The sequence below is a fragment of the Mauremys reevesii genome, linkage group 3, assembly GCF_016161935.1.
Source record: "Mauremys reevesii isolate NIE-2019 linkage group 3, ASM1616193v1, whole genome shotgun sequence".
In the NCBI taxonomy this organism is placed as follows: Eukaryota; Metazoa; Chordata; order Testudines; family Geoemydidae; genus Mauremys; species Mauremys reevesii.
The window spans coordinates 112798416-112824268 of NC_052625.1; the positions used below are offsets into that span (position 1 = coordinate 112798416).

At 42.7% G+C, this 25853-nt stretch overlaps 1 protein-coding gene across 10 annotated transcripts in view; it reads right to left on the bottom strand.

The window, feature by feature from the left end:
* Positions 1-1376: 1376 nt before the first annotated feature.
* L3MBTL3 (L3MBTL histone methyl-lysine binding protein 3) overlaps positions 1377-25853 on the bottom strand; it is a 153367-nt gene continuing 128890 nt past the window's right edge. For all 10 annotated transcript variants that reach the window (XM_039531841.1, XM_039531836.1, XM_039531842.1 and 7 more), the window contains 4 exons: positions 14067-14158; positions 9643-9806; positions 7005-7067; positions 1377-3234 (listed from right to left, as the gene is read on the bottom strand). In XM_039531841.1, the coding sequence (XP_039387775.1) occupies positions 3091-3234; positions 7005-7067; positions 9643-9806; positions 14067-14158 (463 nt within the window). In that variant the 3' untranslated portion in view covers positions 1377-3090. The remainder of the gene's footprint in view (positions 3235-7004; positions 7068-9642; positions 9807-14066; positions 14159-25853) is intronic.

Below are 25853 nucleotides of genomic sequence, written 5' to 3' on the forward strand. Positions count from 1 at the left end.
GTTCTGTGTTTGGGGTTCTGGTCCATGACTTGGATTCCTAGATGCTTTGATAAGATCAATAAGGATGCTGGAAAAACAGAGGACTCAGAAAAACCTTATTTTCGTTTAAGCATTTAGAAGAAAATGTACTTGGTTATAGGTTAAGATTTGCAAACTGCTTATCCCAGAAGTAGGAATTAGAGATCAAATATTACAAAAATTACAGTTAAACCATTCAGATGTTAACACAGTTTAAGAACTTACAACTCACTTCATTTGTTGCTAAAACAAAACAAACATCTTACAAACATATAACAGCAGTAGTTTTAAGAACAAATCAGACTCCTATCACTTCTTTGGCTGTATGTCTAGGATGAGTCAAGATAGAAAAAACTTCTCCCATCTTTTGCTGCTTACACAGTTAAAGCTGTAAATTTACACAAACCATGAAAATGTTATGCACTAGTGGTTAAACTTACTCACTTGGAGAAAAATGTTAGGCCTGATGGCATTCTTACCCAAGTGTGTTGCCTCCTTTAAAAAGCAGCAACAAAATTATGTTCTTTTGGAAACAATTTTGCATTCATGAGCCATTTGCAACACCGAAAGGTGGTAAAAATCCACATGCATTTTAGTTGGACAGATCCTGTCCAATTCTTTTATCACCACCATTTGCGGGGCCATCATGGGACTCTAACCTCCAAGAGTTGGACTGTGCCATCTCATGTGCACAGAACAGCAATATTTTTTTATATTGACATCGAAATCTGGAAAAAAACACGGGTGCTTTGAGATTTAATTCACAGTTAATGCAGTAGCAGCCCTGAATCAAGCTGGCATTTTGTTAACAAGAGGGTTATCAAAGTTGTTAAGTAAAAGTCTGCTTTAGCAATTTAACCTTCAACACTTCATTTGACCACACTTGTTTTTTCTGAAACACTTTTTCGTTGAACCTTTAAACCCCAACATCAAAATAAAAGATCCCTCCCACCCACCAAAAAAAGTTTGTTAAAAGATACAAAAAATCTTTAAAACAAGTTTTTTTAAAAGCAAAAACATTAAAAGTTCAAGAGAAACATGCAAAGCTAACAAACTCAAAACATTTAAGAATTTTAAAACAACTGTCTCCTGTGCCAAGATGCCAGCTTCTGCATATTTATTAACACTTTAGGTCCTAATCACTGTAACATTAAACAGTGTTAAACAGTATTGAGGGTTAGGTATACAGAGACCTCAGCCTGCTTAATACCATGGCACAAACACCATTAAAAATCCTTTTATTAAAGGTAAGAGGGAAAAAGTATTTGTAATCTATTGAATAAGGCTTTCATTTTAACAACATCCACACCGCCAGACAGAACAGTTCAGTTGTGAAGTACACGAACATAACACGCTTCTCCAATTCAAATTTTATTTTGTATTGTTGATACAATAAGATTGCAGTTTAAGTGTACAAATTTTGAATAAAATATAAAAATATTATTTATGCAATGCTATGGAAGGAGATTAATAGAGCAATGCAACTTACGTCAGACTGACACTGTTTTACTTGGAATTATGGCAGGTACCAGTCACCTAACTGTTCTGCAAGTGGCACACGGAGCTCTTGAAAACCTTTAAGGAATTCAACCTCATGAAAGAGAAATTAGGAAAAAATGATAGAACATTTCTGTCACACACAAGTCTGGGAAAATCTTCCTATTTGTTCTGAATTAAAAAGCTGAACATTCTCCTCCTCTCTCCCCACCCCCCAAAAAAGACCAGGAATAAGAGATTGTACAAGGAAAAACTTCTCCAACTAACCACCCTCTTCCTGTGAAAAGAATTCTCACCAGGAATGTTCCAGGTCAGTCCTCAGTTTTCAGGTAGGTAGGCCTTCTCTATCTTAAAGTGCATCTGCTCTATATTGTGATTTATATACTGAGTGCAACACCTTACCTGCCAAATGCTCATAACAATGCTTCAAGAAGAGTCTCTTACCTAAATGCCTGCTGTAGGACACCTTAGTCCTGCTAACGAACTGGTGAAATCTATGCCTTAACAAGTGAGCCCCAAACTCCTTTTGAATATCCCTTTTCTTCCTCACTTTAATCACTCCTCTGCCTGCAAAGATTTTTCTTGAATCACGGTGACTTTCAAGGGGCTCACGAGTGTGAAATCTTTGAGGTCCCATCTCAGCATTCCATTCTTTTCCATTATTGCAATAACTACTAGAGATTAGCATATACAGATTTAGGAAAATGTTTCCCCTTTTTGTTTATATTCTTGCCTATATATATAAAATGTTCCTTCATGTGCTGTATAACACAGTGGGCTCCCTTATGTAGAAAGACGGGAGCACCATGGTGCAACATGACCAAAGGTATTCTATGGAGGTTAAGCTTTATTTTTCAGTTGCAGTCATCTCCTTTATTGGTCTTTTGGTAAGTTACACTAAAGATGCTGGTGGAAAAAACTCAACATTTTTGTATCGTGCAAAACTAAAAACATTCAGTTATCAAAAAAGCTAATTTCAACCCCAAATGTTTTACTAGCAAGTCGACAATTTTATAAACTGTAAAGTTATACACTGTAGCAAAGTGTTACTTATGTAGCATAAGCACTGCATTTTAAACTATGGTACAAAATTAACATTAGCCATAACAGTCTCAACTGGCTACTTGTAGCCTAATTTTTGGCTAATCAGTTTTGTTTTGATAATAGGAAGTGAAGGCTACTGAAAAGGAAAACGGATATGTGAAATATACTTCAGGAATTCTTAGATCATATTAACATTTGCCTTATTTTAATATAGGATAAATAATTAGTGAAGGTTTTCTTGACGCCTGAATAAAATTAGAAATACTAACAGTTCATGAGAGAATCAGCACCATACATATGGCAAATAAGACTAGCTGATGCCGTTGTTATACAGTACCTTGTTAAAAGCTCAAACACATTCCAGAAGAGATCAGGTGTACTGGCTCTCAGAGTATAAATAGTCCACCAGCGCTGACTAATTTTTCTTCCTTTCTTAGAGTTCTTACTTGACAATTCTAGCAAGTCTTTGTGCTTTGAATAAAACATGAGTTCCAGGGGAGAAAACTGGCTTCTAAACAATTTCCATTCATCTCAAAGTTCATTGTGTGAGTTTTTCTCTGCGGCTTTGAACATCAGAATGGAATTGAAGATTTTTAGGGCCGGTCCCAGTTTAATGCTCATTATTTTGACTATGTCTGCTTGGGTCATTAGTAGAAATGCTTCTCCATCAATTTGCTTTAAAACAAAATGTGAGTGAAAAACACAAAGAAAGCTATTAAGTCAGAGGCTATGGTACTTTAAATATTTAAAGATAATTTAAACTGAAATCCCCAGTAAGACAATTAAAATTTCAGACTGCCATAAGTGGAAGCTTGAATTCAAAATTCAGAGGATTTCTGGTTCAAAATCCCTATATGCAAATGTGTCCTTGGTTTACATCCAAAGTTATGACGACCCTATTTCCTGTTTCTATTGGAAACATATTCTGTCCTCTGGATTTCAGCCTAGTCACATATCTGAATCCACCTCCCAACTATTCCTTGCCTCAAACCTCCACAGAAAGGTTCCCTAATTTAACTCCCACCCCAGACAAATAATCTAAGATCCCTTTCTTCAGCTGCTCTTTCCTTCCCCATTAAAACAGACTTGGTCCCAGAGGCCAAAAGTTTAGATATGTCAGCTTTAAACAAGGATCCAATTTTTTACAGCATTTACAATATTTGGAAGAAAAGTATCCATTATTTAACTTCACCATTTTAATACACACAAATAATAAGTATTGTATAAATTGCTAATTTTGTTGGAGGTTAATAGTGGAAGACAACATTAAAGGCCAAATTTTCAGCCCATCCACAACAGACCTCTAGTTTTTTGCCTATGTTTGTGGTCATCAGCAATGCGTGGGGAGAGGCCATGTGGGTAAGTGCCCCCCAGCTTTCTGCTTGGCTGCCGTGGGGAGGGAGAGGAGCTCTGTCCTCCTTCTGCTGTGCCTGACTCCCAGCACACTTGGCCTCTATCCCTGGCAGCCGGACCTGGGTGGGGAGCTGGGTGGCGGGACTGGTCTCTCAAGGTCGCTGCTCTGTACAGTGCAGGGGCTGCCTGAGAGAGCCTGGTTGGGCAGTTTGGTGGCAGGCTGTCTCCGGCCAGGCTGCTGGGGACAGGGGCTGAGTTGACCAGAGTCCCCTCTTCCCCTACTCTGCCTTGGCACGTTTCCAGATCACTCAGCCCGTCCTCAGCAGCTGGGCCTGGGGTGGCCCACCACCACCGCTGCCTCCCCAGCCAGGCTCTCTTAGGCAGATGCTGCGCTGCACTGAGTCAGCAACCCAGAGCGGCCAGCTTCCACCACATGAGAAGCGACTTGGTCCTGCCAGGGAGAACAGCTGAATGTGCCGTGGGGTGTGCGTGTGCGTGAGCAGTGGGAGAAGGACAGAACACCCCTCCACCCCCCGATAATGTGGGGCAGGGAGAGCGCAGCGGCCCTGGGCTGGGCGCAGTGGGAGCTGGGCAGAGGACACACATGGGGCCATCACGTGACCTCCCGTTTAGATTGCCAGTACGGGGAGGCACGAGTTGTCTATATTCATTGTGCAAACAACGGAGTGAAGTTTAGGTCACGTAGCCATCTGACATACTTGTCATGGTTACAGTACCAGCTGCACCTCTGCAGGACTAAAGGCCCTTTCTGGTCTCTCGGCGAGCACCCCCTAAGGTGTCAGAATTTCACAACTCTCACTTGTCTAGGCTGGGCATCAACTGTGCCTACCCAGCAGGTCCATCTCGGTTTGGCACCTGTGGTTCTTCCCTCCAGGAGTCAGTGAACAGTCACTTAAAAAGTATTTTTTTAACAGTAGGAACAAAGGCCCAGATCTACAAAGGGACTTAGGCATTGTGATGCTCAGCGTTGCCATGCACAACTTCCAGAAGCCTAGAAAACTCAGAGGAACAACACTGAGATCCACAAAGCCTGAGTTAGGTGCCTTTGAATTCAACCCATAAAGCCAGCATGCTAGGCAAGGCAGCCAGTGAGAGATGCAGATATGAGGGGTGTGGCCTAAGCCCTTCCCCTCAGACAGACAGGTGCCTCCCTGCAGCCCAGACTTAGATGCCTATCTCCCTGACCTGGGGAAAGATAAGCAATCCTTTGTGTGGGACCCAATGCAGTAGGTGTGTCCAGAGGCCTCCTAACACCACACAAAACATCCTAGGGGTGGGGGAGCTTAGGCAGGAGATAGGTGTCTGGAAGCCTAGTCCTAGAGGGAGGCAGTAGCAAACACACAGGTGCCTAGGGAAATTTGACGGCAAAAACCTGAGTGAGGTACCTACAGGCTTCAGCAGCAGCTCAGCAGGAGTTTTGTGGATTGCAGTGGAGCTTCAAAATGGACTAGTCATCTAAGTACTTTTGTGGAAACAAGCCAAAGCATTGAGAGAAAAAGAATTTTAAAACAACAAAGGGAACGTAGGTGCCTAAGTCCAAATTTAGATCCTCAAAACCCCTGCTCAGCTGCCATCTAATCCTTCAGGTGCCTAAACACCCTGGATGCCTAGGTTTCCACTGGTAAAGTCCCCAAGGTACCTAAACTTTTCTCCATGGCCAGGCACACAACTGCCTCAGTCCTGGCACCATCGAGCAGCCTGAAATCACGTTTAAGCCCCAGTGGGATTCACAAAGTCAGCATTACCACCCACCTCATGAGCAGGACCTGATTCAGTAAACATGCCTACCTTAGAGCATATCTACCAGATTCAGAACCTGCACAAAGCACAGCCCGTGAGGGTGCTCCCTCTTTTACCCAATGGACCAACCTCTCTCTCTCTTTCACATATCCCTTTGACGGTAGGCTAGCCAGGCCTAACTTCTTCAGATATCCCTAGTAGGTATGTGTGTTTCAGTCTGGTGCCCCTGAACAACTACCTAAGCTTGAGAGTCCCTTTTCATCCAGCCAGAGCTCCTCTGTTCTTGCCAGTTCATAGAGTTTGGTTCTGCTTTTCAAAACCAGTTTGCTAAGGAGGAGATGGTTGGAACCAAAAAGTACAATCTTTTTAGTTTGGGCATTGCCTCTTAACAACCCATAAATGTTTACCAAGAGGTGGCTTACCTTGAGCCATTGTTTTGCTTCCTGCTTCCTCCCCCACCAATCAAACTAAACTAACATTCATACAGTAAACATCCCAACAACCAGGTCCCATATAATATACATGGCTTACTACAGAGCTGTTCCGTTTCTGTCACAACTCTGTCTAGATGACTTAAATTGCAACCACAGTTATTTGCAGCCACAAAACTACAGGGATAAAAAGGCTGGTTAAGGCTTTGCTGAAAATCACGCTCCAAGTCTTATCTTTGATATATTTTACTGCCCATTCAATGACATGCAAAACCATGTAACCTTCCCAATATTTATTTCACACTGACCTCAAAGACTACTGTGCAGGTGAGCACACTTTGATACATTTATTTTTTAAAATTTGAAGTTAAATTTATTTTTTAACATAGTTTCTTGTTCTATTTCTTAACAAAACTCTTATTAGAGGCCAAGGGCAATTTTTTCAAAAACACGTAAGTCTCATTTCTGTATGTCACGTAGGCACTTAAGTGTCATTTTAAAATTGTTCTTAAGTGCTTTAAAAAAGTTCAACTCCAAATCCTGAAGTCTGCACTCAAGCAAAATTCCCATGGAGCACCATGAAGTCTGACCTAAGGAAGGGTTGGAACAATCACCAAGAGTTTTGGTGGATTCTCTATCACTGGCAATTTTTAAATCAAGACTGGGTGTTTTTCTACTTTGGGGCAGTTCTGTGGCCTCTGCTATACCAGAGGTCAGACTAGATGATCACAATGGTCCCTTTTCACCTGGGAATCTGTGACAGAACGTAACAGAAGTTAAGTGTATAATTACCCCATAGGTAAAAGCCGTACCCTATCAATGCAGAATGCAAGCCCATTACAGATTGCAGGGAAATACAGAAATTTAACACATTTCAAACTTGCTATTTATCATGCTCACCTCGTCTTTGAACACCTTGCCATGTTCTTCACATCCTGGTAAACTCCGTATGAATTCAGAAACCTGCCACAAATCATACCAACAAGTTTTTTAAAAACCCAAGCTTTCTCCCAACATTCTTGCCCAAATACAGATAAATAGCGAAGACAAACATTTTTCACCTGTCCAAGATAGCTCCTTCACGTACAAATCTATCTTCAGTATTGCTTCTTTATTTACTTATCATGAAGTGACGTTAGGGCTCTGACAGCTCTACAGTGAGTAGACGCAATCAGTGGAAGCATCCCACTAACATGCACTTTACATTGAAGGACCTGATACCAAGAGCATGGGCGCCAACTTATATGGGCTCGTGGGGCTAAAGCCCCAGGAATATTCACAATCAGGGGCTCTGCTCCACCAATATTTGGAGCTAGGTTTCGCCCCTGCTTGGAGCGCAGGGGAGTCAGAGGGCTCTGCGCTGCCCGCTGCAGCGGGGAGCCCAGAGCCTTTTAAATCCCAGCTGCAGCCGGGAGTCAGAGGGCTCTGCGCTGCCTGCAACCGCGGGGAGCCCAGAGCCCTTTAAATCCCAGCCATGGCCGGGAGTCAGAGGGCTCTGCGCTGCCCGCAGGGGCAGAGAACCCAGAGCCCTTTGAATCCGCGGCTGGGATTTAAAGGGCTCAGGGCTCCACGCAGCTGCCAGCAGCCCAGAGCCCTTTGAATCCCAGCCCCTGGCCACTGATTGCCCCCTCCCCAGACCCCTGCCCCAACTGCCTCCCAGGACCCCCACCCCCTATCTAAGCACCACTGGTCCTTGTCCCCCGATTACCCCCTCCCGAGACAACTGCCCCTTGGGACCTCAGCCCCTATGGCCCTATCTAAGCCTCCCTTCTCCTTGTCCCCAACTGCCCCCTCCTGAGACCGCACCCAACTTCCCCCCAGGACCCCACCCCCTACCTGTCCCCTGATAAACCCCCTGGACTCCCATGCCTATCCAATTGCTGCCTGTCCCCTGACTGCCCCTCCGAACCTCTGCCCCATCCAACCCCCCCTGCTCCTTGTCCCTTGACTGCCCCCCGGAACCCCCTACCCCTTCTCCAACCCCCAAACCGCTTACTGTGCCACTCAGACCAGCGTGTCTGGCTCCGTGCAGCTCCAGACAGTTGCTGCCATGCTCCCCCATGGAGCCCACAGCCCTCTCCCACCCCCAGCACCTGCCTTCCAGATTTGAACACCTCAAAATTCAGGAGTGCTCAAGCTCGGTTTGGGCAGCTTTTACTTCATTTCTCCCAAATCAAATATACTGATCCACTGTAACTTGCTGTAGAAAAAGTAGGATAAAATTGAGCAAGAAATGCTTATTAGGACTGGAATTGCTATTTTCAACAGCCATTGCCTTTTTGTTTGTTTGAAAGGAAGACAGTGATATTGCATTGGCAAATTCCCCATAGAAAGAAAGAGTGGAACAAAAGAATAATAAAGGCACCTCAACTTTTCCTCATTTATGGAGGACAGTCTTATAATATGCATCCAGATATCATCCAATCACACAAGCTGAAAATTGTTCCATTTTACTGCAGCTCTGTAACCATATGGGAACCAATCCTGTCTGTGTTTTGTGCACATCCAAAATTCCGGCTGAATGACCCGGCCTGGGAGCGAGTTACCAGTGACCCAGGGCTGGGGCAGCAGGAGGTGTGTGGGGGCACTGGTGGGGGGGAGCCCAGGGCTGGGGCAGCAGCAGGGTGGAGGGAGGGCACTGGTGGGGAGGAAAGGGGGAGAACCCAGGACTGGGGCAGCAGGAGGGTACGGCGGGAGCCCAGGGCTGGGAAGGGGGGCAGCCAAATTTTGTTTTGCTTGGGGCAGCAAAAAACCTAGAGCCGGCCCTGCCCGGAGCTTCCCTGCCTGAACGTAAAGAGCGCGCAGCGCGCGTCTCTCTCCCTTGCTGCTGCTGCTGCCGCCGCCACCTAAGGGCTACAGCATAACAGCAGTGCAAGCTGCTGGTGCTGTAGCACCTCAGGAGGGGGAGGGGAGTGGAGGGGGCCGTGCCGTGCCCCCTCACCATAATCCCATCTAGGTTGTAATTAATTTTGACTGAGTTGACCAGGACAATATCCCTAAGACCTGCAGACTTGTGGCTGCTGCTCTGTGACTTTTAAAGCAGATGAAGCCACTTTTGATTACAGCTTAAAACAAAACGATGCGGGTGAGAGGAGGAAGTGATTGATTGGTTTCACATAGGACCTGGAGTAAAACTGCTACAAAGGATTGTCTGAAACTGATGTACAGACAAACTAGCGTGTGGCAAAGTCTTAAAATGACTGAGAATTGAAATATTTAATTGTAATGTGCTCTTAAATTAATCAGATTGCATCGACAATTGGGAACCATTTTTATACAGTGATGGTAAAATGTATATTGAAGTAGGCAAGTGCTGCTTCTGACTTTCCACTTTTAATTGACCCTTGTAATCTTGTGGCACTGATGCGTTGTAGCTTCATTTTATATCGGCTTACAGGGCGGGAGCGAGGGGGGGGGGGCACCACCATTTTGGGCCCCACCAAAAATTATACAAACCTGCCGCCTATGACCAAGAGAAGTAGAATGCTGTGGCTGTGATACTGAATCTCCAAGGGAAACCCTTCTAAAGTAAACCTACCTCATCTGTACTCCATTTGGAAACTTTACTGGCAGGGATTCCAGCCACACTCGGAAGGAGCTTGCTTTGCTGTTCCCAGCGCAAGGGTAGGCATGGGATTTGGAACTTGGAAGACAAGAAAACTGGCTGAGGAAGAGGCTTCTGGCTGCTGGGTTCTTCTATGTCTATAAAAGATACAAATAAGCATTAAATCCCTCACTGAATGACAAGATCAGTCACGATAAAACATCCTCATCATTACTGACACATGTACTTCCACACAAAAAATGGTTCTGCTTTACTTGTACTGGTGTAAAGTGCTGCAATCTCCCTAGGGTGGACACATTTATATCAGCATAAAGATGTTCTGTACTGAGACAGCTATTCCTGTACGGGAAGGGGGAACAAACCATACTGCTATACAACCCCTTTATACCGATATAGCTGCATCCACACTAGGGTTGCATCAGTATAACTATTTTGGTTTTAAAAAAATCGTACCCCTAACCGAATTAATTATGCTGGTGAAAAATCTGCATGTATAGACCAGGCCTTAGTTACTCCAGTTTTATACTGCTGTAATTTCATTAAAATCAGATCTGCACTGGTATAAAATTGCACTGGTGAATCAGGCCTATTATTTCCATGACACACCACATTTATGTCTCAAGAAAACATTTTCAGCTATTTTCAGTGTTTTTCACAGAAAAATAAATGTCTGCAACGGCCCTGCAGTTCTGCTCTTTAGTTATATACTTCATTTGGAAAATATGTTTAATTCCTCCATTTGGAGGTTTGTTTTTCACATCCATTTTCCTTTTTGCATTAAACAACCATAACTCAAACCAGGACAGTTCAGTCTTTGCTCCCTCAAAGGCAACCCAGCTTTGAGGCTAGCCGGAGCTGCAGAGTGCTGTGCAATCTGGAGAAGTATAGAAATTATTATGATGTGTCTGAGGCGGGGGTGGGAGGAGAGAGTGGAGAGCAGGCCTCAAATGATGGTATTCTCAAACTGAGCACAAGATACCAGTGTTCATTTCAAGCAGTTCTGCATTCCACTTGGAAACACAGAGGGAACAAACTTCCTAAAATCTCAGGCACCAAACTCTTCCCAATTGCTGAATAAAACTAATTTATAATTATTTTTTGAATGAAAGTAGCACACAGTGAACTGTATCGCCACTCCTCCTCTCTAAACACTGTTTTGTAATCACTTGTCTCTTTACCACTCTGCATACTATTCTCCCTTACACTGTGCAATCTTTCATTGTCTCTCCAGCCTATTTTCACCTTTCCTGATTGATATTTCTATTATTCACATTGTCTTTATATTATTCTCTATCAACACATGCTCCAAAACTAAGACTTGTTCCAAAATTCCAAAGCTGAGGTCCCAGTACCACCACCTGTTCTGAATGGCAGAGTGGAGCTGGCAGAGTGGAGCTGGCTGGGGCTGGGCTGCTCCGCTTCCTGCCGCCAGTGAGTGCGGGACGGTTGGGGAAAGGACGCCCCCCCGTACTCACCTGTGGCGGGAAGCAGAGTGATTCAGCCCCAGCCCACTCCACTCTGCCTCCTCCCCGCTGCGGCGCTCCATTTCCTGCTGCCGGTGAGTGTGGGGAGGTTGGGGAAAGGACGCCCCCCCGTACTCACCTGTGGAGGGAAGCGGAGCGCCGCAGCTGGGAGCTGGTGGAGTGGAGCAGGCTGGGGCTGGGCTGCTCCTCTTCCGTCGCTGCTGGTAAGTGCGGGAGGATCCCTTCCCCCAAACCCCCTCCCCCGAGCAACACGGTTGGGGCCGGGGCAAGGGAAGCAGAGCGGGCTGCTCCCGGCCCCCCGCTAATCCCCCGGGCCACTCTGGGACTGCAGGGCCCCCAAAAGTGCCCTCCCACAGCTCCTGCCCCTCAGACCCTGGGGGGGGAGCCCCTGACCGCCCCCGAGACCCTCTGCCCCTTATCAAACCCCTCAACCCCAGCCTGGACCGACACCCTTAACATGCTGCTCAGAGCAGCGTGTCAGAGCTTTACCGTGTTGTATGCGAACCCGTGTTCTATCGGGTCGCGTTATATCGGGGCAGAGGTGTAGTAATGTAATTTCTGTGTTTTAAAATTCAGTCTTGGCCACTAACACATTTAATGACTTTTTTTTTTTTTTAAGAGTCTTAATTAGTTAGAAAATAAATTCAGACCCTATCAAGCTCCTTTGGGTAACTTTGATTATTTTCAACAAGGACTCAGAAAAAGATCAGAACTATGGGTTCTGTCTTGTGTTCTGCCAATTAGTCTAGCAATAATTAATTACCAAACCACCTTTATATAAGATCTTGATTTGGGATTTAAGCATTAATTAGCATGGTGCTGCTAATGCAAATACATTATGGGCAAGATTCTCATTACTGCTCCAGTGCCTTCACACCACTCTAAAATCCCTAGCTCTGGCCATGGGAGGATTCCTCCACACAGGCATTATGGCAGGACTCCGACTGCAAGCCCTGGGGCAGGAGGCATGCCACTGGATACAAAAGGGGCATGCATGTCAGGAGAAGGGTTTCAGCATCAGCACTGTAGAGATTCTGGGCAGTATGGCAGCCCAGAGGGGAACCCTGTGGTGCTGCTGTAATTTAGATACATCTGTAGAGGTGTCTACATTAATGCATGGGCCCTGGACTAGTCCACAGTCAGTGGAGTGCAAAAGTGGCTTAATGCTAGGGTGACCAGGTGTCCCGATTTTATAGGGACAGTCCCAATATTTGGAGCTTTTTCTTATATAGGCGCCTATTACCCCTCACCCCTGTCCTGATTTTTCACACTTGCTGTCTGGTTACCCTCCTTAATGCCAACTTGGCTCCCCGACCCCTAGGCTGCGAGTTCTTTAATGCTCCTTTAAGAGCGTAACAGATTCTCACACTATGAAAATATTTCAGATTTTTTTTTTTAAAAGAGTATCTCAGTTTTTTCTGATGGAGCAGACATTGTCTATTTCTTTAAGCTGACTGAAAAGACACCCTTTCATTTTACAAGCTAAGGCTGACCCTTGCTAATTCACACCAACTGCCTCTTTCCAAATGATACTTGAGAGCGAGCAGTTTAGACAGCAAACAGTGACTAAAGTTGTGGTATGGAGTGAATGAGACTGTAGTCCTGCAGATTTGTATCTTCCACAGGCACCGACTTTCCAAAGTGCCGGGAGGTGCTTGAGTCCTGGCTCTGTCCAGGCCCCGCCCCCACTCCACCCCTTCCCCCAAGGCCCCACCTCTGTCCAGCCTCTTTCTGCCCCACCTCTTCCTGCTCAGTTCCACCCCCTCCCCTGAGCGCACGCTGCGTCCTCGCTCTTCCCCACTCCCCATCAGAGCCTCTGCCAGCTGCGAAACAGTTGATCCCGGTGGGCGGGAGACACAGGGAGTGGGAGGGCAGGCAGGAGGCGCTTGGGGGAACCGATATGGGGGCTGCCAGTGGGTACTTAGCACCAACCATTTTTCCCCCATGGGTGCTCCAGCCCCAAAGCTCCCACAGAGTTAGCGCCTATCTTCTTTTGGCCTGTAATCTGTGTTTAATCGCTACTGTGTAATCCAGAGTAAATCTATTGAAGTCAATGGCTTTACTCTATATTTATGTTAATTTAACATTTAGGCCCTCAATGGATAGGATGGGCCTGACTCTTCTCTGAATTCTACCAATGTAAATCAGCAGTAACTTTACTGAAGTAAATGGAATTGTACCAGTGTAAAGCTGGTGCAAGATCAGACTCGATGGAGGGGATGTATAATAATTGAGGCGGTGTCCAAAGGAACATTGCCTTATTTCATGTACACTCTCTGAACAATGTCCAACCTACCAATTGGATGAGGTATGAAATAATGTTAAGTAATCATGCAAATAAGGACTATGACTGGAATTTTCAAAGGGGCATAACTGGATTTGGGGCCCAACTTTAATTGAAAGCCAATGGGAATTAGGTGCCCATTTCCTTCTCTTAGGTCCCTTTGTGGCTGTGTGGGCAACCTTAACTTTGGCAAACCCTGATTCTGAAGCGCTTCACTTTGCATCCTTAATATTCTTTCAGTATAGTTTTTTGGTGGAGTAGATATATTTTAAATTTATACAACTCAGCATGGGCAATCAGCTATTTGCAAACTCAGCGGAGAAAAAGAATCTTAAAATGAGACTTTGTATGCCAGTAGTCAATTCAGAGCTCATTTTTACAGCTGTGATAAAGTGTTATCTTTACAATCTTCACTGACCACAAGATGACAAAAAAACAAAACAAAACACAGGGATCAAATATGCTGCTGGTATAAAAGGGCACAACTCACTTGAAGTCAATGGAATTGTGCCTCCTTATTTCAACAGTGAATTTGGCCTATAAGCTGAATCACAAAGTAGTAGCACACAAATCATTTGGCTTTTATATTGCAGATCTTAGTGCCAGACATAAAATTACTGCTAAGTTACCTCTAGTTTCATTTAAGGTTGACAGCTCATTTTCTGTCTCCTCTTCTTCACACTCTTCCTTCTCAGCAGAGTCCTTAGCTTGCTGCCCTCCTCTGAGGAAAACAAGGTGTTCAGTTTTTATTAACTTACATTAAACCTTTTAAATGTCACAAATGCCCTTATTAACTTTATTACAGTCCATGTTACTTACACGAATAACACTATACTATAACCATAAAATGCACCAAAAGGTTTTAAAGGGTCTATACTCCCATTGATGCAGATGTGTAATAGTTCCTACTGGCCAAACTCTGAAATGGAGGCTCAAAAAGGATGTAAATAAAACTCACATATGTAAGTTTGTTGTGTTCAAAGCTGTAAATCTGATCTGAGATTCCACAATGCAAAACATTCAAATTAAGATAGGTACATAGGATTGGCAGGCAATGTAGGTGTTGCATCACCTTGAACACAAAAGAAAGTTGCTCAATGACAAACAGACTCTTTGTCTCATCACGGCCTTGTCTACACAATACATGCTTTGCTGGTATACCTTCACTGGTTTAACTATATTGGCAGAACCCCCTAGTGTAAATGCAGCTTATGCTAACAAAAGGAGTTTTTCGGTTGGTATAACAATTCAACCTCCTTGAATGGCGCTAACAATGCTGACAGAAGCACCCTTTTATCGGCATAGCTGTGTATAGATTGGGGGTTTTGCCAGCAGAGCTATACTGGCTAGGGGGTGTGGTTTCCCCCTCCGCCCCCTGCCCCTGACTGACATAACTATGCTGACAAAACTTTATAGTGTAACCTGGTCTCAAAAGCTATTTTTTAAATACATATAAATATTTTGGTCTTAAATTAGACTTCAGGCAGATGGGCACAACTTCACTGACATCAGCAGTGTTGCACATGATACACTGAAAAAAATAGTACAAGTGAACTTAGCGGACCAGAAAAATCTACGCCTTATGCTATATTAGAGTACAAAATAACTAGGGGCATTACAGCTAAGCACAATTCAAATACGTACAGCAGGAATTCCATGCTTTGGCACAAATGTAAAGAGTTGCTGTAGATTTCAAGCTTTTATTTATATAAAAATTAGGTTTCTAACCAAATGTGCAGAGAATGCCTGATGAATATAAACTGCTGCAGTACACGGACTGCACACACGAAATGAAAGCTCTGAGAAACACACGACTTCCCTATTTATCTCAGTGGTTGTTAACACTGGAACTGCATAGTGACAAAGTACATGCCGAATTTTAACTATTTATCAGAAAGCCATTTTAGTAGAAATATCCATATAGTGGGCTTTATCCAGTTTGGTTAAATGCATTACAATTAAAGAATCTCAGACTTATTTTGCAAATTGGCTCTATTTAATCCTCAAATTTGAGTGTTCATATTTCTTACTTGTAAATATTTCCATAGCTGAGTACTTATTATGTTAGGTTTCCCTTGCAGCTGTGAAAGTGCTGTAAATCTACCTTAAAATTATAATTGCCCAATTTCCTAAAATATGCTTTTGGGTCCAATCCTGCCAACACATTTATCTATCTTCAGTTTTAATCTCTTCATCATTCCATATGAACACTGCAGTTTCCCCACACATTGACATTCAGAAAATACTTTGTAAACCGAAATTTTCTAGTATAAGTAATTGTTTGTACACAGGATACCCAGGATTGTAACAGAAGGAAATGGAAGTCAGCATTCTGAGTACCAGTTGAAAATAGTATTGAGTCTGTATCTGAGGACTAAGTAGAGAACCCTTCTTATATAAATTTGTGGATAGAATTCCTCAAAAAATACCTCAGTGAAAAAAAGGACTACCTGGAACATGAAGCCATGAAGAGATAATAGAGAAAATTCTATACGGACAAGGATTGAGTCAAACATAATTAAATCCACAGGGGCTCAACTGCAAAATTGAACACATATCTGCATATGTACTTGAATGCACATTAAACAGAATTACTAGCTATTTGCAATTACTTGACACTCACAATTACTGGCCATATGAATGCATAATAACATGCAAAAGTATTATTAAGTAAATGCACCATTACAAGCTTACACTTATGAAAACAATCATGTTTTAAAAACATTTTAAAAAATTGAGTGCTGAAACAAAAAACTCCACAGTTCGGATACATATGGGCTATTCCCCTCCTGTCTGTAGTTTCCAGAGGTTGTTCAAAGCTGCAGTACAGCTTGTGCAGCCATGCCCACCCCATCCTGCCTGCTGCCAGACAATTCATTCCAAAGCTGTAAAACAAACTCTTACAAAATTATTAGTAACAATAACTTCAGTGCCAACTATGAACAGTAGGCCACTGCCTATATGGTAACCATCCAAATAAAATGCTGATCCTTGGCTCTGAAGCCATCCAAGGTGGCTGGAATTGTGAGAGATGCTGCTAGCAGAAAGAATATATAAATTTTCCATTCAGTAGCCTAGCATCTCCCACAATTCTGACATGTATGAGAAGTAGTGATCAATGAACAGGAATAGGGAAGGATAGAAAAATGAACATAAGAAATAGGAAAGACCTACCCTTTTGTAATTGCTCATAATGGCAAGACTATGTGTGGACCATCAACTGCAGTACCTTCCTGCTAAAGGAGACCTCTGCAGAGACAGAAAGTCCACTTCATAGTGTCTGATAGAGGTGTTAATCGATGCCTACATGGCTGCCCTGCAGACCTCTGTGGTGGAAGTGAATGCTTTTCCAGTCCATAAGGTTGCCATGGATCCTGGGCAGACTGAAGGAAGTCAGAGATTCAAAGGCTTATTACAGGCTTTCAACACCAGTGGTAGGTCCCACTTTGGAAAGATCGGTCTGACTATTGGTATAGACAATCTGATTGCTTTGAGAAATCTGAGGGTTTCGCCAAGGAGCCTGAGGGTCCTGTGAGTAGTACACTACTTAGGGCTGATACCAGGTGTGCCATGGTGGTGGCTTGAAGGCCCTTATTCACACTTTCCTGAATTAAGTCTGAAGTGGCTGGAATCCCAGTGTCCCTTCGATCTTCACTGCACTCTTGGCACCATGAACTGAGCTTGGTCCACACAGAGGAGTAGTTTTTAGTGTGGAAACTCTTGGGTAAGAGCAGAGTCCCGATCACTTTGGAAGACAGCTCCACTCAGCCTAATGCTTCCTTTTCAATAGCCAGGCTGACGACTACCTGGGTCTGGATGGAGGAATGGACTGTGGAAAAAAGATGTCAGGTCTCAATGGAAGATGAAACGGTGTTTCAGCTTTCAATTCTATCAGATTGGAGAACCAGGATGGTCAGTATAGACTTAACACTATTACTCTTGCTTCTTCTCAACTTATCTTTTGGATCACCATTCCTAGGAGAGAGAAGGGCAAGAAATGTGTATAGCAGGTTTTGCTTCCATCTGTAAACACAGCATCTGACTCCATTGACTTGAGGTCTGCTTTTCAAGTGAAGAATTGTGGCTGTTGTTCATTCTTGCAATTGGCAAACAGGTTGACTGAGGAGAGACCACATGTCTGCAAAATCAGAGTGAAGACTTCCTGGCTTAAGTCTCACTCGGAGTAGTTGACTTTGTATCTGCTTTTGGTTCTGCTCCCCTTTTACATGTATTGTCTTTAGTTAAGGGAGAGTCTTGTCTTCCCATTCCATGGTCTCCATCACTTCTTGTTCACCCTTGGTTGTGAATGCATGCAACCGTGGTCATGTTGTCTGGCTGACAAACCAAGACATGGTTGCCCTCTAGGTAACTCTAAAATCTCAATAGAGCTTGTTTGGCAACTGTGGTTCCTCTTCCCGGAGCTTCAGATATCCTACATTGTTCTTGGTCCCAGAAGTGCCCCTCCTTCCCAAACTGGCATCTACTGAGAACCTGCAGGCCTGGAAGGCATATGGGAAGACCCCTCTGGACGGTCCCTGGGACTGTCCATCATTTTAGGTAATCCAGTCCCTAGATTTGCATGCATACAGAGGAATGGTCCCATACTCTCAGAAGAAAGGCCTGGAGACACTTGGCATGTGACTTCATCTATGGGGAGACCCATATGTGCGAGACCAGCAGATCCAGTAGCTAGAGACACTGAGCTATGAATGGCCTCATGCATTTGTCCAGCATGAATATCAGATCCTAGATCTTCTATAATCTGTCTACTGTCTTTCTCCGCTCCAACTCTGTTTACCAAGAGAACTAGGAAGCTTTTCCTGGTGTCATTGCAAAGCCATGTGCTTGAGGAGGGGGGGAGGGGCTATCCAGAGTCCTGTAAGCTCTGCTTTCCTGCACCTACTTAAGTCTCTGGGTGGGGAGGGTGGATCAAAAGGAAGAATCTTTGTCATGCTGAGGATTTTGTTGGTTTGGAGGAAAATTCATTTAGGTTTCCTTGGAAGCTTCTGCTCCAGATTCTCCCCAACCCGACAGGGTCACAATCTCTTTCTGGATACCACTGGTGTTGGTAGCAACCAATGGATTGCTGTGCTGGCTTTGACCCCAAAGTTGAGGCTTCTCTGCAGCATCAGCTACTAATTTCTCTAATGTTTCTCCCAACAGTTCCTCACCTGTAAGTTTGGAAGCACAAGATATCCAATTAGGATGAGTGATGACTATTCATTGGCGTAACATAACATCCTTGTAGCCACCAAGTTAGAATCCATTGCTTGTCACAAATCACATCAAGAGTTTGACCAAGATAGGACCAGAGATGTCTTACTCCAAAAAAGGATCATAGTCCTAGAAGATGAGCCGCTTGTTTACTACAAAAAAGGCTTTCCTTACTAAATATAAAAAAAACCCCTTTGGTCTGAACAGTTATAGCTGAGGCTGCAGAGTGTGCCACTCTTGTGGTCTTTGGGGTGTTTTGGAAGGAAGTCCCCTTCTGAAGCTGTGACTGGTGGAGCTACCGCTGCACCAACCGTAGGCTCCCCAATATTTTTTTTTTTTTACATATATAAACAAATATCTTAGTTTAACTTTTGGTTTAATCAGGTGTCCTTGTTTGGATCTTATGATGCCCTCAAAGGAGGCAACAATGGGAAAACATATTATCATAATGCTTGACAAGAAAGATGCTTCACTAATATTAACAAGTTCCTTGCATGCCAATGACTGACATCCTGTCTTAGAAAAGTTTGACAGGTTTTTTTGCATGTGTGCTACTTCATCCCCTGGCTGTTTATGGGGGGAGGCAGTACATTGTTGATCCTGGTCTGGGGACCACACCAGAGAGGAGAGTTACTGAAACACATACCTCAGTTGTGAAAACAGCTTGTCAGCTGTCCCTGGGAGCCTGAAAGGCTGCCTGCTTACTCCGCCAGGCTGGCTAGCACCCAAGTAAGTGCTGTAGGAGCAACCTAGTACCACCTGGAGCTTTACTCAAGAAATCAGGATAATTTTGAACATGGGAAGGGAATTCTCACTTACCTCTCTGTAATCCCATGAAGGTGCAACTTTGTGGGGAGTGGAATCCACACGTGCCTCTGGTCTGCCACAGGCTAGCTGAAGTGCTCCAGGCTCTAATATAGAGTCAGTCTGTGGAGCAGGGGAGGGGTAAACAGGGAGACCCTTTCCTGCCTTTCAGAGTCTGAGCTCCCTTCCCTGGCAGAGCAAGGGTTTATGGCTCATAATCAGAAGGCACAATTCCCACTCTGTTGCTGCCTCAAAGCTTAGTCCCTTTCCCTGGTGGAGTGAGGGTTCTTGGGCTGAAAGCCAGACAGGCACAATTTCTCTTAGCTTGCAGCTTAAGGCAGGGCGGCACAGGAGTCTCTGCATGCCCAGACATACTGCAGAGTCAGGGGGTGAGAGAGGATAAGTGTGGTACAGAGCACTGTGAAGGAGACTCTGAAGAAGATAAATCCCAGCAATCAGTCCCTTGGGGGAGAAGGCAAAGGAGAAGGGGGACAAACCCCTAATTTTCACCCCACTAGTTTATTAAGATTAATTTAACAACAGTACTCACTCCCTTGTGAAGGACACATTTGCTTTTGCCTTTTTGAGACCCAGAGTCTCTGGGTTTTGCAGGACTTACCTCAGAGTATCATGAAAACCCCCTAATTCATGGTGCAAAGAAGGGGAGCCATGTAGGAGCCCTGCTGCTCTCCCCAGGGATGCTAGGACCCACTTTAGGACTTGTGGGGGGACCCATAGCCCAGAAAGGGTCTTAGCTCTGAGATCTCGTTACCCCAGGACTTATCCCCTGGCTCTGCTGGATAAAGTCCTCCTACTTCTCAGAGCCTCTCCCTGTTCTGCTCGGTCTCTCCTGGTCAGGTTTTTCTGCAGTGGAGTCAAGGCTACTTGGGGTGACAGCGGCCCCAACATGCCTGTCTGACTTAGAGCCGTGTGTCTTAGGACAGATAGGATTGGCTGGCTGGGTACCGGCTGGGCATATTTTACCTTCTGCCAGCCTTGAGAAAGCTGGCTAACATGCAGTGCACCTTTTGGAGTTTGCCCAGTGCTTGTACAGCTGGTCTGTCATGCCTGAAAGGGGAGCAGAGGAGCTTGGTGGGGAAGCAAGGTGAGGACAGCAACTGCAACAGAGGCTCCAGGACCTGTGACCATTGTGCTGTTCAGATCCAGGACCAGGAGGAGGAAAGGAGGCTTGAATATAAATAAAAACACCTTAACTGCCCCCCAAATACCTACAAATTACAAACAGAAAAAGACAGGAGCGGCACAAACCACCACTTGACTACTGCCACCGAGGCAGAAGATTTGGTAGGAAGTAGGAAAGGGGAGTGTGTCTAGCACAGACTATGTTGCAGCTTTGCACAGCCTCCAGAAACTGCAGACAGGAAGGGAATAAACCCATTCCTATCAGAATCGTGGGAGATGCTGGGTTGTAGAATAGATCCTGCTTTGGATATGCTGGATTACAGAAAAGGTGTGGATAGATGGCCAAATGCAAATTATCATAAAAACTGTGATGAGCTGAATGGTTCACCGAGACACATGCTGTGGAACTGCCAGATAGTTCAAAGTGTCTGGCAACAGGTTATTACACAGTTTAATTTGATTTCCTTGATAAAATGAAGAGAGAAGGGATTTATCCAATGTAGTCACAACTTCATTAATTCACAAAAAATAACATCCTAGAAAAATGGAAGGCAAAAGAACAAGTTGAACTTGCTCTTCACTACAACAAGCCGACTGATCTATCTTGAGAGAGTCTCTGTGTAAAGTCACAGTTTTGTCCCTTTGAAGAAACATGGTCTGCTTTGCTAGAATTATATGATTAAAATCATGTCTGAGAACTATGCCTACATATTAGCACAGGTCATTTCAGGATTGAACATGGAGCTATTTTCTGTTCTGCCCCTCTTTTTTTTGTCTTGTTCTTACTACTTAAATTCATTTGCTACGTAAATTCACTTGAGTGTGTTTATATATATACATATATAGAGAGAGAGAGAGAGAGCGCGCGCGCATGGGAATTATTTTCTCTAAAAATTGCATGATGCCAGTAAAATATATATATTTCAGCATCAACTTAATAAAAATGCACATGAAAAAAACAACTGATTGAAGGACGTTGGAGGAATGCATATTGCAGAAATCTGAAAGGTTGTCCCAAGGCGAAAAAGTTGCAGATTTTAAAGGTGCAAATAACTGAATGTTCTAACGAACATTTAAAAAAATATGGATGTCTAGGAGGAAGGGAAAGAGAGAAAGTCTGAAAATCTCTAATGGAAACAGCCTGGGAAAATCTGAGGGCACTACCGTGATCTTAGGTGCAAGATCTGGAAATAGGTATGAAAAATCTTATGGGAAGAATTTTGGGAAAAAATAGACTGATCTAGGTGAAATAACAGTCAATTTTATTTATTTAAAATAAATTAACTATAAAATAAATGTGTTACTTTATTCATGTTTTCATAGGCTCTGACTGAATTTAATTCTACATGCTCCAATTTTCTTTTTACAAAGATTCTCCTAAAATGTCCATAGAATCTATGTAGAGAAGGAAATTCTACAGACTTTTGGTTAATTTCTGACCATAATTATATTGGGGGAGGAGAGGGGAGTTTCTATTTTGCCTGAAACATCAAGTTTAAACTACTCTTGAAAGTGGAATATTGAATTAGATGGCCAAATTGGTCTGTTCAAGCATGGCGATTTTAATATCCCTATCTACTCATTTAATAATATTGTGTAAATATTCTTTCTTCATGTGAAATAAAAAGAGAGAGAGATAAGGAATCCAACATAACATAGCATTCCTCCCTCCCCCGTCCTATATTTAAAAAAAATTATATGTAGGGCTGTCAAACAATTAAAAAATAACAACAATTAATCAAGAAATTAAAAAAATAATCATGATTAATCAGCTTTAATCGCATTGTTAAACAATAGAATACCATTTAAATATTTTTGCATGTTTTCCACATTTTCAAATATATTGATTTCAATTACAAACACAGAATACAAAGTGTACAGTGCTCACTTTATAGTGTTATTTTTTATTACAAATATTTGCACTGTAAAAAAGATGAAAGAAATAGTATATTTCAATTCACCTCAGACAAGTACTGTAGTGCATCATCTCTTTATTGTGAAAGTGCAACTTACAAATGGAGATTTTTTTTTGGTTACATAAATGCACTCAAAAACAAAACAATGTAAAACTTCAGAGCCTGCAAGTCCACTCAGTCCTACTTCTTGTTCAGCCAATCACTAAGACAAACGAGATAATTCTTTCCGCTTCTTATTTACAACGTCACCTGAAAGTGAGAATGGGTATTGGCATGGCACTATTGTAACTGGCGTTGCAAGGTATTTACATGCCAGATATGCTCATCATTTGTATGCCCCTTCATGCTTCTACCACCATTCCCAAGAACATTCTTCCATGCTGATGACTGGCTCTGCTCGATAACGAACCAAAGCAGTGCAGACTGACCCATGTTCATTTTCATCATTTGAGTCAGATGCCATGATTTTCTTTTTTGGTGGTTCGGGTTCAGTAGTTTCTGAATCAGAGTGCTGCTCTTTTAAGACTTCTGACAGCATGTTCCACACCTCATCCCTCTCAGATTTGGGAAGGCACTTCAGGTTCTTGAACCTTGGGTTGAGTGCTGTAGCTATCTTTAGAAATATCATCTTGGTGCCTTCTTTGCATTTTGTCAAAACTGCAGTGAAAGTGTTCTTAAATCGAACATGTGCTGGGTCATCACCTGAGACTGCCATAACATGAAATATATGGCAGAATAGGGTAAAACAACGAAGAAGGAAACATACAATTCTCCCCAAGGAGTTCAGTCACAAATTTCATTAAAACATTTTTTTTTTAAACAAGCGTCATCAGCATGGAAGCATGTCCTCTGGAATGGTGGCCGAAACATGAAGGGACATACAAATGTTTAGCATGTCTGGCATGTAAATACCTTGCAACGCCACCTATAAAAGTGCCATGAGAATGCCCGTTCTCACTTTCAGGAGACATTGTAAATAAGAAGCGGGCAGAAGTATCTCTCGTAAATGTAAACAAACTTGTTTGTCTTAGCGATTGGCTGAACAAGAAGTAGGACTGTGTGGACTTATAGGCTCTAAAGTTTTACATTGTTTTGAGTGCAGTTACATAACAAAAACAAAAAAAAAATCTCCATTGTAAGTTGTGCTTTCACGATAAAGATTTCCCTACAGTACTTGTCTGAGGTGAACTGAAAAATACTGTTTCTTTTATCTTTTTTACAGTGCAAATATTTGTAATAAAATATAATACTATTAAGTGAGTACTATACACTTTGTATTCTGTGTTGTAATTGAAATCAATATATTTAAAAACACAGAAAAACATCCAAAAATATTTATAATAAATTTAAATTGGTATTCTATTATTGTTTAACAGTGTGATTAAAACTGCAATTAATCGTGATTCATTTTTTTAATGGAGTTAATTTTATTTGGGTTAATTGCTTGAGTTAACTGTGATTGATAGCCCTAATTATATGTTCCATGAACAGATTCTGGCCAATCAGCTGTAGCTAGATTGTAAACAGTGACGGTTAGTCATCCTACCAAACATGTAAAAGAGAGAATTTATGATCTAGTATGCTAATTAACACTTTAAATAAGTAGTTACTAGTGTAATTTTTATACCCTTATCTATTCCTACCAAGAGTTGTGAAAACATTTAATATAACAACAAAACAACAAGAACAATATAATATGTAACAGGATGCCAGAGAGCCTGGAAACCTCAGCTTTGTGATAAACTATTTTGAGCTTTACACATTCCTTTAACAGGTATCTTGATAAAAATCTATTGTATACTCAGAGTTAGGGCACAATGGCCCCCTTTTCTCTATTAAACTGAAAGATAATCCTGTGGCATTCAGTGGGGACTCAGCACGTTTGAAAAATCAGGCCACTAATTTAGGAACCTATGTATGAATTGAGAAGACTAAATCTAGACTCCTACTTCTGAAGATCTTGGCCTTGACTATTCTGTTTGAGGCAATTATCTTTTACCCCTGTACATGATTGTATCCTTCTAACAGGTTAAGAGTGGGCTTTTGTTTGTTTGCAATCGATTGTAGTTACTGTATCATGCTCATTAAGGGCTTGATCCAACTCCCATTGAACTCAAAGTCTCTCCACTGATTTCTATGAGACTTGCATCAGGCCATAATTGCTTATTATAAAATTAAAAACACCTTTATGTATTGTCAATACTGTAATTGCTGCCTACATTTTAAAAGGAAAATCTTTAATGACCTGGAAGTATAACCAGATACTTAATTTACCTTTTATTCTACTAGCTAAAAATAGCTGGGATCATTTTTTTTCTTATCTTTCATCTCAATTTTTGTACTCTGTATGTTTCAAGATGTTTGAGTTATGATATATTTTCCACTTATTAAAAAAGAGAGTCAATAATAGAATTTGAATGTGCTGTCCACACACACACACACTATATAATTCTCTTCCATTTTCTGTTGGCATACTATTGATCAAAATAAGAGGCCCTACGGTAATTTTTCTTTGCTTTGTCCTGTATTTCACAAACCCAATTTCAGTTTAAACAGAAATTGTTAAAGATACTCTTTTAGGCAGCAGTGTTTATTGTGAAGAATCATATTTGGGATTATAAAAAAATCTTGACTATTACTGATAAAAGTATTACTTCATTTTTTCTATTACTTTCTATGGAAAATCTACTGTATCTATTTTCAGGAAATGGATTAACTTTCTATTGACTCCAGTAATCTAAACTTTGCATGGAAGTTTAAAGATTATATGCCTAGTACCTGCAATAAAGTTGACTATTTCCATTACAAATATTCTCCCCATAAAGTAATTTTGTTTTCTGATTTCACAGACTGGAAATGCGTCAGTTTCTTGAACCAATAGTTATTGGATGTACCATAAATATGCAGTGTTGTAGCCGTGCTGGTCCCAGGATATTAGCGAGACAAGGTGGGTGAGGTAATACCTTTTATTAGACCAGCTTCTGTTGGTGAGAGAGAGAGACATTTTCGAGCTTACACAGACCTCTTCTTCAGGTCTGGGAAACTAAGGCTTTGTCTACACTAGCCCTTTTGTCAGTAAAACTTTTGCCGGTCGGGGTATGAAAAAATACACCACTGACCGACATAAGTTGCACCAACAAAAGTGCCAGTGTGGACAGCTATGTCCACAGACAGAAATGCTCTCCCACCAACATAGCTACCACTGCTTGTTTGGGGTGGTTTAATTATGCCAGCAGGAGAGTTCTCTCTCACTGGCATAGAGCAGCTACTCAGGACAGCGGCGCAGCTAACTCCATGCCAGTCCACAGTTTTCCTGGGGGAGGTGGAAGAGTCACCCTG